The sequence below is a fragment of the Rana temporaria genome, chromosome 3 (assembly GCF_905171775.1).
Source record: "Rana temporaria chromosome 3, aRanTem1.1, whole genome shotgun sequence".
NCBI lineage: Eukaryota > Metazoa > Chordata > Amphibia > Anura > Ranidae > Rana > Rana temporaria.
In genome coordinates, this window is record NC_053491.1 from 358,362,412 (window position 1) to 358,374,555 (window position 12,144).

A 12,144-nucleotide genomic window follows, 5' to 3' on the forward strand; every position below is an offset into this window, starting at 1 on the left:
TAATTCTGAATATTAACCATATGACCAGCCAGGCTCAAGCCTGGAGGCCTGATGAGAAGAAAGGATATATAAAAGAGCAAGGGAAAAAAGTAGGGCTGGGGAAATTGAAAGATTAATTCTTCGATTAATCTTTAATTTTTTTGATCGATCAAAATTCTTGATGTCACCAGACAGCCTTGACAGTGAGACTTACCCTGCTGGATGCGAGCAAACTGCACCCATTGGATTGAGGTACCTTTGCATCTGTTAAGCAGGAGGATGCATCAGGCTCCATCAGGGGAAGGGGGAAAAAATAACCATCGTTTTCCTTTCCTAAGCAGTTTTGTGCAGACAATTCTTTGTGTATCGGCAACATCTGTTTCCTGTGCGAAAGACTGTTCAGTTCTTCAGGGTATATTGTCAATAACATGCGATCATGTCTGCTTCCAGAAAATGTAAACACTCTGGTAAGTGATGATGCCTACTTGCCTACTATAAAGTGACTGACAGTCAATATACTAGATAAGTTTTATAAATAAAGTTAAACTAACTTTCTACATTTTTGTTTAATAAGAAAAAATTACTTACGTCAGTGCTACATTTTGAATTTAAAACGTATTTGTGTGAACTGTGAAGTTAAGTCATGGATTGTGGAAACTAACTAGTGTCGGGTGATTGTATACAGTGTATACCACATTTACCACTGACTAATGCAGAGTTGCAATGCAAGGAGATCAGCTAAAAGTAGTTGGATCTGTATGTGCGTTATAATTAATCGAAATTAGTCGATTAATAGATTTAAAAAAAAATCGATTAATCAAACACAACATTTTTAATCAGTAACAGCCCTAGAAAAAAGAAAAGAAACAGGAGGAAGAGAAGAATGAATAGGAGGAAGAGGGAAAGGGGGGGGGGGGGGGGGTCCGCAGGCTGGGGGGGGCAGAAATTCAAATGATTTTATTATGTTGTGCATTATGCCTTTACTCAATGTTCATGGTTATAGCTTATCATGTACATGCCAGACACATTTATGTTGTGTTAGCTCCTCGGTTACATGCTTATATAAAAGTCCTAAATCCTTTTCCATTATTCGCAGTTGTTAGTCTTTCTAAATGTAAAACATTTTTACCTTGGTGCATTGCTTGTATTAAGGTAAAAAAGTGCCCTACAACTTTGTGCAGTCCCCACCCCTTCCTAAATACCCAAGTCCGGTATTGATGCAGTACTCTGCCTCTCCTTTCTCTCATTCTTCCCACAGGAGCAGCAGTAGAAGCTATTGGCTCCTGTTGTCAATCAAATCCTGTGAGGAGGGGGCAGGGCTGAGCCACGCTGTTTCCGCCATGGCAAGCGACTTCCTATGGTGGCTGACAAGAAGAGGAGGAGCCTAGAGTGCCGGCAGGGGACCACAGGAGTGGAGGTTTAGGGCCCCTCCGTAAAACCACCACCCAGGGTTATGGAGAAGAGGGGGAGTTCTATAGTCCTGTTCCAGGATGAGAATACTAATCCTCCATACATAAAGTACAGTAAGCGTTGTCGCTCCAGGACAGGAAATGTTACTTGTAGATTCACCAAGTGAAAATAAAGGACTAACTGAAAAAAACAAAAGCAGCCACTACATCTAAGAACTTGTAAGCTGCAATATATTACTTTTGTTCCCCCCCAGGGTTTAGAGACGGAAGAGGCTAGGGGGGGGGGGGGGCGTTTAGGTGTCAGGTCCATTTTGGAGAATGTTAACCCTTTCTTTTCCCTTTTTATTTTTTTCTCAGTGGTGCAGGTTGACTCTGAGGAACTGAACATCAGCCTGACGAACATACAGTGGCTGGGTAAGATGAGCTCAGATGGACTGGGATCGCGCAGTATGACGCCAGAACCTGAAGAGAAGGAAAATCTCACTCCTGAAGTAGATTGTATCAAGGTGAATATCTTTGAATCATTGCTCACACCCCACCCCCCGCATAGCCCATAACCTTAACACCAATCTTTGCATCGCATACTAGCACATTATGAAATACTTACCTTTAGAACAAAGCCCTTCAGTGGCACACTGTCACCGCTGACAGGGCTTCCAACTTCATGTGCTATGGGCTATGGGCCATCTGGCTGCAATGATGTCCCTCCCATTGCACAGAGCTCTGAAGCGATGGCACAGGTATGACATCACCGGATGTATGCAGTGTGGACATCTCATAAACTGCAAGTTTAGGAGATATTCACTGTACCTACAGGTAACCTTATTATAGGCTTATCTGTAGGTACAAAAATAAAGGGGGGGGGGGGGTAGGTACTAAATCTAAAAGCCCTTTTTAGTTATCTGAAGGTGCAGTCATGTGATGCTCTGGCCCAAGCTTCCTCTTCTGTTTTGCTTTCTACATGGGTGCTTCTTTGGGTGTCCATGATCCATGATGTGGATGCTTCCTATTGGCTGTCCAGAAGAGGAATTATCTATCACACAAGGGGGGGCGGTGATCTCGAGCACATCTGCTGCGCTGGATTAGCAGTCGCCCACATCTGTAAACAGTACTGACAAGTGACCCAGATAAAGCACTTGGATGACTATACATTTTTCCACCAAATAAGCACAGAAAAACACCTTGCCAAATGGATTAGAGGGGGGTGGAAAGTTCAATTTTAAGAAAGCTTTAGTGTTTTTCATTTTAAAATATCTAATTGGACATAAGTTTAATTTAACTTGTGTTGGCTTCTGAAATCCTTGCTATGGTCAGGCACAGGGATGAGGGTCAAGTGTGTTGTACTGGACATAACAATAAAGCTCTGTGCGGTGACAGGACTTCTTTTCTGTGACTAGTAGGATTGGACTGTACTGCCTGATTTGTATAGACTGCCCATCAAATTAGATTGCGCACTCATGTACAAAAGACAGAGAGGAATCAACAAAGATTACACAAGGTTGTTACATGAGTGTTGGTCCTGTTTAAGGGAGAGAGCTGCTGCAGCTGGTCACATGAAACAAGAATAAGGGCATCAGCCTTGTATTCAGTGAAAATTATAGTTTTCTTAAAAAAAAAAAAAAAAGGCACTATTGTAAGCAGACATGATAAGCCACAAGATGGCTGTTGCAGTTCGGATTAAATGAAAGATGTTTGATTTAAAGCGGTATTAAAACCAAATGTAATATATTGCAGCTTACCAGGTGTTAGATGTGATGGCTGCATTCGTTTTTGTTTGGCTTTTTCCTTCTGTCTTCACCTATCAGAAACCACGTGTCATTGACGGCTTTGGTCTGATGGCTGTAAGCAGCACATTTTATCAGAAAGCTCTTTTGTTCTGTGATTCTCAAATGTTGCATCCTAAGAATCTTTTTTCAGCATCTGTTTCTCCCCCCTGTCAGGTGGAAGAGGAAATCACAGAGCCAGCTTCCACTCAGCCGTGGCACATCTCCATCTCTGAACGCCCTCCGTACTCGTACATGGCACTCATCCAGTTTGCCATTAACAGCACACCAAACAAGCGAATGACACTGAAAGACATCTATACCTGGATCGAGGATCATTTCCCCTACTTCAAATATGTGGCCAAGCCTGGCTGGAAGGTAAAAATATGCAGAACCTACTAGTAGAACAAATCTCATAAACCCGTGTCTCATTTCCCATAGAAAACCAATCAAATATTTAAACTGAGAAAATGTATGATTTTAAGAAATTTTTCTTTTTTAAATTGATGGCAGCCACATGTCTCAACTCTTAGGCTGGGTTCACACTTGTCCAACAAACGGTCCTACATTGGGAGCTCATGTCACATGACGTGTGAAAATCAATGTTTCCCTATGAGAGCTGTCTTAAAGGGGTGGTTCCCCCTAAAAAAATTTCTAACAATACATTCGTAAGACCCGTTACACTGCGGGTAGGCTGGCTTTTGTTTTTTAGTACATACCTCGATCTCGCCGTTTCGTCCCTTGGCGGTGGGCGTTCCTAGTTGATTGACGTTTCTCTGACGGGCACATACGTGACGTCACGACTTTCCGAAAGAAGCCGAACGTCGCTGCGCAGGCGCCGTATAGAGCCGACTCTATACGGCGCCTGCGCAATGACGTTCGGCTTCTGTTGGAAAGTCGTGACGCGCAGTATGCGCCCGTCGGAGAAACGTCAATCAACTAGGAACGCCCACCGCCAAGGGACGAAACGGCGAGATCTCGGTATGTACGAAAAAACAAAAACAAAAGCCAGCCTACCCGCAGTGTAACGGGTCTTACGAATCTATTGTTAGAAATTTGTTTTAGGGGGAACCACCGCTTTAACTGGTCCTACACAAGTCGGTCCGACTTTGAAAATGCTCCCTGTACTACTTTTGGTCCTACATTGATCCTACTTCAACCCATTGAATATCATTGAAGTCGGACCAAAGTAGTATCCTGTTCATGAAAGTAGGATGGATGTAGGACCAATGTAGGATAAATGTAGGACCAATGTAGCAGAGCAAAGTAGGATGAAAGTAGTGTAGTAGTGTGAACCCAGCCTAATGCTGGGTTCACACTACTACACTACTTTCATCCTACTTTGCTCTGTGTTCAATGTTTCCCTATGAGAGCGTCTTGTAGCGTCCTACACAAGTCGGTCCGACTTTGAAAATGCTCCCTGTACTACTTTTGGTCCTACATTGATCCTACTTCAGGCCCATTGAATATCATTGAAGTCGGACCAAAGTAGTATCCTGTTCATGAAAGTAGGATGGATGTAGGACCAATGTAGGATAAATGTAGGACCAATGTAGCAGAGCAAAGTAGGATGAAAGTAGTGTAGTAGTGTGAACCCAGCCTTAAAGAGAGACAGGGCAACAAAAAGCTGGCAAAGTAAGTGATACAAATAATGAAAAGCTGGAAGAACATTGTGTAACTAATTAGGGTAATTAGCAACAGGTCAGTAACATTCCTGGAGGAGGATTTGGAGAGTCAGTGTCTCAGAAGTAACGATAGGCAGAGGTTCACCAATGTTTGAGGCTGGGTTCACACTACTACACTACTTTCATCCTACTTTGCTCTGCTACATTGGTCCTACATTTATCCTACATTGGTCCTACATCCATCCTAATTTCATGAACAGGATACTACTTTGGTCCGACTTCAATGATATTCAATGGGCCTGAAGTAGGATCAATGTAGGACCAAAAGTAGTACAGGGAGCATTTTCAAAGTCGGACCGACTTGTGTAGGACGCTACAAGACGCTCTCATAGGGAAACATTGAACACAGAGCAAAGTAGGATGAAAGTAGTGTAGTAGTGTGAACCCAGCCTGAAAAGCTGTGTCTAAAAATGGTCGAACAATTTCATCATAATGCTCCTTTAATGTAAAAAGATATCGTCTGCAGTAAATCATATCAACATATTCTGAGAATCTGGAGAAATCTCTGTGCGCAAGAGACAAGGCCAAAATGCAATTTTGTATGTCCATAATCTTCAAGCCCTCAGACAGCACTGCATTAAAAATGGGAATGATTCTGTGATGGGCTCAGGAGTACTTCCATAAATTGGAACATTGCACATTGTCTTTATATATTTCCATATGGTGTGTTGCCTTTTCATGCAAGCTGCGGTTTTCCTCAGAGCGCTCACTTTTATATTTTTACAGAAAAATCACTGTTTAACACAATTCGCAGTGCCATCAAAAAAATGCAAGTTAAAGCTCTATCATGCAAAGAAGAATCCATACCTTAACCACTTAAGGACCCCTTCACGCCGATATGCGTCGGCAGAATGGCACTGCTGGGCACATCAACGTACCTGTACGTTGCCCTTTAAGCCCAGCCGTGGAGTCAGGCGCGTGCACGCGACCCGGCCCGAAGCTCCGTGACCGCGGGACTCGCAGACCGGATTACTGCTGGAGTCCCGTGATCGGTCCCCGGAGCTGAAGAACGGGGAGAGCTGTGTGTAAACACAGCTTCCCCGTTCTTCACTGTGGCACCGTCATCGATCGTGTGTTCCCTTATGTAGGTCATTACAATCGATGACCTCACACCTACAGCCACACCCCCCTACAGTTAGAAACACAGATGAGGTCATACATAACCCCATCAGCGCCACCTTGTGGTTAACTCCCAAACTGCAATTGTCATTTTCACAGTAAACAATGCATTTTTGCTGTGAAAATGACAATGGTCTCAAAAATGTGTCAAAATTGTCCGAAGTGTCCGCCATTATGTCGCAGTCACGAAAAAAATCGCTGATCGCCGCCATTAGTAGTAAAAAAAAATGTTTTTAATAAAAATGCAATAAAACTATCCCCTATTTTGTGAACGCTATAAATTTTGCGCAAACCAACCGATAAACACTTATTGCGATTTTTTTTTTTTAAATATGTAGAAGAATACGTATCGGCCTAAACTGAGGAAAACATTTTTTTATATATATATTTCTGGGGGATATTTATTATAGCAAAAAGTGAAAAATATTGAATTTTTTTCGAAATTGTCGCTATATTTCTGTTTATAGCGCAAAAAATAAAAACCGCAGATGTTATCAAATACCACCAAAAGAAAGCTCTATTTGTAGGAAAAAAAGGACGACAATTTTGTTTGGGAGCCACGTCGCACGACCGCACAATTGTCAGTTAAAGCGACGCAGTGCCGAATCGCAAAAACTGGCCCGGTCCTTTAGCTGCCTAAAGGTCCGGGTCTAAAGTAGTTAACAAGATCCAGTAATGCCGCCGCCTTCTCTGGGCCAAAGCCCATTTAAAATGGTCTGCTGCAAAGTGGAAAACTGTTCTGTGGTCAGACTAATCAAACTTTTACTTTTTTTTTTGGCAACCATGGAAGCTGCATCCTCCAGACTAAAGAGAAGGATCTTCCGGCTTATCGGTGCTCAGTTTAAATGTTTGCATCTCTGATGGTTTGGGATGCATTAGTGTGTATAGAATGGGCAGCTTACACATCTGGAAAGGTACGCATGCTGAAAGATATTGGTTTTGGAGCAGCATATGCTCCCATCCAGACAATGTCTTTTTCAGGGAAGGACTTGAGTATGTCATCTGGACAGTGCTAAACCGCATACTGGGCAAGAATGGGATAACATTATTTTCTGAAAACTCCAGCAATTGTTCTCAGTTCACAGAGTGCTAAAAGAAGAGGGGTGCTACAAGGCCTTGTCCCACCTTTCTTTGCTGCTATCAATTTCAAAGTTGCCTTTTTATTAATTTTTTCTTAAAATTATCAATTTTCTCAGTTTAAACCTATATATATATATATATATATATATATATATATATATATATATATATATAAAATTCCCCATTGTGAATAATTTATAGTTTAAGAAATATACATTGTGGTGTGTGTCGGTGTGTGTTTTTTCACAGATTTTACACAGCATCCCAGCTTTTTGGAATTGGGGTTGCGAGTATAAGCACCAGCTACTTTTTGGTGCAAACTGCGTCATAATTTAGTATATTTGCTAAAAATAAATGTTTTAGCATTCTTTTTCCACAGATACAGTTGACCTGACTCTCCGAGAGTGTGGTCTGTGGTGTCCTTTTTGGGACAGCCTTCTTCCCTACATCAGACTTAAATCTATTCTGCTTTATCCTTTTCTGGTAAAGCCATGTCCTCTTTGCTCTAAACCTAAAAATAATGCTCGTCCATTTTACCCCTAAATTAACCACTTGCCGACACCCTTTGTGTGTGTGTGTGTGTGTGTGTATATAATATAGTGTGTGTGTATATATATACACACACACACACTTCTTTAATTTGATGTTTAATACCAGGGTTATGGCAGCCGCTAGCTAGCACAACCCTGGTATCATTTTTTACTGTGGGCGATTCAGCATATGCTAAAAGTGATCCCAGCGCCCCCCTGCACTGCCGCTTTATGGTAGTTTCTGGGTTTACCAGAGCCATCAGTAAACCTGAAAGCGATCCGATCCCTTGGATAAGCAGGGAGTCGAGTGAGGACAAGATGGCCACCACTCGGCTCTATGCCCTTAGAGGACGTGAGCAACCCTCAAAGTCCCTTACAGTTCTCAGGCTTTAAAAAGTGCGTGTGGTTGTTTTTTTGTTAATGAAAGATCTGGGGTCTTTTTTGACCCCAGATCTCTCGATAAAGAGAAAACTGCCATGCTTATTTTTATTACAAAGGATGTTTCCATTCCTTGTAATAGGAATAAAAGTGATCGATATAAAATAAATTCAAGCGCCCCAACCCTCCGTGCTCGCGTAGAGAAGCATACCTAAGTCGCGCCCGCATATGTAAGCGGTGTTCAAACGACACATGTGAGGTATCGCTGCGATTGTTGGAGCAAGAGCAATAATTCTAGCACTAAACTTCTTTGTAACTCTAAACGGGTAACCTGTAAAAAAAATTCAAGCGTCGCCTATGGAGATTTTTAAATACTGTAGTTTGTCGCCATTCCATGAGCATGCGCAATTGTAATCTATATATAATGTTTGGGGATTCTAAGTAATTAAAAAAAGTTAAAAATACTCATTTAAGCAAAGTTCAAGAAAAGGTCTGGTCAGCAAGTGGTAAACAAAACAAAAAAACAAGATGGTAAGGAGGAAAGACAAGATGGTAAGGAGGAATCTGCTGTGAAAAATTGTTTCTTCCCACTCTCTGGGACTTAAGTGGTGACACCTTCAGGTTCTTGCAAGTTGCCAGATGCCCTTCATCCACAGTTATCTGAAATGGATATCCCTGAATCTCTAATATTGTCTTCCCACAGAATTCCATCCGACACAACCTCTCCCTACATGACATGTTTGTGCGTGAAAGCCCTTCCAACAATAAAATCTCTTACTGGACCATCCACCCCCAGGCCGATCGCTGCCTGACCCTCGACCAGGTCTTCAAGGTGAGCTTCACAAAAACCCTTCTGACATTGGGATGAAGTAGATTAAATTAAAATTAAGTCAACTAAGGGAGTTTATACTTGTTTGTCCTGCCATCCATGCCTCCGATCTTCCCTCTCTGTTCGAGTCACACAGTCGACTCTTAATCAGTCCACACACTTCATGTGTCAGATGTGTATACTTCCTCTGTCAGCATAGCTCTGCAAGAAAGCCAAGTTAGGAGGCATAGGTGGCAGGGTGGGTAGGTGTAAAGGAAGAGCACCTCTTCTTTTATAGAAAATGTCCTCTCACTAGTATTGGTAATTCTACATCTTTCTTATACTTGTGTGACCATTAGTAGGGGCCAGGCAATGTATTCATGTCTCTCTGCTCTGGGCCCACCTATTCTAATTGAATAATACAAGGGAGGTTGCAAACTACATGATCATTCCTGACTTGTCCCAATCCCTCTGACAACCCAGATGAGCTTTGGTTAAAGCTGAATTCCAGACTTCACTTCAGTCTTCATATCCAGACACCTCTCCTGTACTGAAATTGCTTACTCTGATTGGATTGCAAATGGTGAGCTTCTCAGTGTGCATTAGAAGCTGCTGCAATTCCTCTTTAAAGGACATCCAGGGTCATTTGGCTCTTTCCTCTCCACCTTGACTCTCCCTTGCCCACCTATTTCATTCATTGGATTGCAGTTCTTTTAATCATGGAGGCACAGTGTTGCATGTGGTCATTACTTAGGGCAATCTGCATGCAAATACATTGTTCCTAAAAATGCCCCCTCCTCCTATGAAGGCATTTTAATATTTACATGACCCCTACCAAGAGCCAGCCCACCATATTAGGGTCAAGGACCCTTGAGAGGATTACCCTTGAGAGGATTACTGAGGCAGGGTGCTTTGACGGGCTCAGGAGTAACCTGCTGTCCCTTCCGAGAGCCATATCTGCCTGCATTGCATAGAGAAGAAGAGCAGAGAACCAGTGATGACTCTGCATCTAAAATACAGTATGTTATGAAAATAGGTTTTATTAAAAAAAACTTTTTGCGTGCTAATGGGGTCGAGGGATCAGCGAAGGCAAAGCTTTCGAAGATTATAAACTTCTTCAGCTTTGTTTGCATTCCATTGGGTGGTCTAGTCTGGTAACTGGATAATGTTAGTAAGGGACAGATTGATTTTATTTAATGCTTGCAGGTTCTTCTTTTTTTCTTTTTTTTTTTTTATACCTAGTGCTGCATATCTCAAGTTGGACCAGGAGTTCACATATACCAGGGATATGCAATTAGCGGACCTCCAGCTGTTGCAAAACATGCCTCTGACTCTGGGTGTCATGCTTGTGGCTGTCAGAGTCTTGCTATGCCTCATGGGAACAGCTGGAGGTCAGCTAATTGCATATCCCCGACATATACTAAAGCGTTTGTCAACCCAGAAATGTTTTTGTCCAGTTTCGGATGTAACGGGGAAGGTTCAAAACTCCTGCCAGATTTTGAAAATTGGGACTGATGCCGCGTACACACGGAAAATATTTTTAATGTCATTAAAAACGATTGTGTGTGGGATTAGCAAAAGCAGCCCCAAGGGTGGCGCCATCCAAATGGTACTTCCCCTTTATAGTGCCGTTGTACGTCACCGTGCTTTGCCCAAGAATTTTTTTTCACGAACGTGTTGAAAAAAAAACTTTTTTTCTAGACCATTAAAAATGGTCGCGTGTACGCGACATCAGAGATTTTTCTTCACTTCCTGTCCTGCTGACAAAGCGTTTTGCCAGATAGGGAATAAGAGAAAATCTGCAACAGGGGCAGACAGAAATAAAACAGACAAATATTTTAGCCTTCTCCCTCTTCTTCTAAGGGAATGCATTTTTGTTTCTGTTACTGTTGGATAGCTCCTGTCTGGTAAAATGTTGTCAGCAGGACAGGAAATAAGGGGAAATCTCTCCAATGGAGCCCTAGATAGCAGCGAAAACCTGACAGGGGTTCCAATCCTTTCCTACTGCATCCAAAGCTAAGAACTAGAATTTTGCTTGGAAGTTCACTTTAGCCTGTCTGTAACATTGGTCACATTTAGAATGATTACATTTCACCCAATACTGTTTCGTTGTCCATGAATTAAGTCTTTGGCTTGCTGCTAGATAAGTGTTTTTGCAGTGGTTTTGTTAACCTTTCTGAATATTGTTTTTTAAATGGCTCAATGTCCGCACTGAACTCCCGCAGGCCTCCAGTTCCACGCAATCTGTGTGCAGCGAACCTGTAAGTATATGTGTGTTTTTGTGACTGCTCTGCTACATTGTTTTTATTGTCTTTTCTAAGTGTAGACCTGGTTGTTGTCGCCAGCTGCCCTAGAAGCATTGTAGAAACGCTGAATTCTTTAATATAATTGGGTGGAGGAGGCAGTAATTGCAATAATATTGTCACTTCTTAAATGGGCAAGGTGGTAGCTTGAAAATGTGATTCCAATGCCCTGCTCAACAGTATCAAGTTTCAGATGGGTTTATAATTAAATGGCTCAGTCCACCAAAACTCTTATTACAGTTTTTGCAAATGGCGGCGAATTGAACAGACTGGGGAATAAAAACCTCTGTTCCCATTTATTAGGAATGAGTCCTAATCTGATGCAGCAGGAGGGTTAGAACACCTCCAATGGATGAAGGACCCCTCCCCCAAAAGATCAGGGAGCTGTGCTGCTGGAGTCACCCGGCACTAACAAAAGTCAGCAGATGGTTCTCTATAACCTAAATCGTCTGAGTGGACTGATTTTTAAAAGCAATTGTAAAGCGGTTTTGCACACATTAATGCAATATGTTCAAGACTTGGGAAAACCTTAAATATTGGATAATATACAGTATTTTCTCCACCCAACAGGTGGAGCTATAGTCCCCTTTCTACATCATTTACATTGTATCACTTTCAGAAGCCAATGGGTCATCACAGGCCTGATTCCTCCCTTTTCAGCCTTCAGATTGCTCAGTTTGATCTCCAGGTTTCCTCTTCCCCCCCTTCTTTTTTTTTTTTTTTAAATCAAGCTGGTTCAAACTATTTCTTTCACTCAGCCTAGATTCACACTGCTGCAAATTCAAAATCGCGGTAAAATGTGCGTTTTTACCGCGATTTCGCGGCTGCGATTTCGGCCGCAATTTAATGTAAATCGCGGCCCGAAATCGCAAAAAGTAGTACAGGAACTACTTTTTGAAATCACAGATGCGGCGTCGCACTGATTAGGACAGTGCCATTGCCGACAATTGCCGCTGATTTGAGATGCGATTTGACATGTCAAATCGCATCTCAAATCGTACCCAGTGTGAACCAGGGCTCAATGCTGCATTGGCCCTAAGTGCATTATTTTGACTTTATTTGTAAAAAAAAAAATTGAAAACCATTTATA

General features: G+C 42.1%; 1 protein-coding gene across 2 annotated transcripts in view; it reads left to right on the forward strand.

Annotated features, from left to right (window-relative positions):
- FOXM1 (forkhead box M1) overlaps positions 1–12,144 on the forward strand; it is a 44,292-nt gene that overhangs the window by 14,160 nt on the left and 17,988 nt on the right. For both annotated transcript variants that reach the window (XM_040345234.1, XM_040345235.1), the window contains exons 3-6: positions 1,746–1,894; positions 3,329–3,529; positions 8,647–8,775; positions 10,977–11,012. In XM_040345234.1, the coding sequence (XP_040201168.1) occupies positions 1,746–1,894; positions 3,329–3,529; positions 8,647–8,775; positions 10,977–11,012 (515 nt within the window). The remainder of the gene's footprint in view (positions 1–1,745; positions 1,895–3,328; positions 3,530–8,646; positions 8,776–10,976; positions 11,013–12,144) is intronic.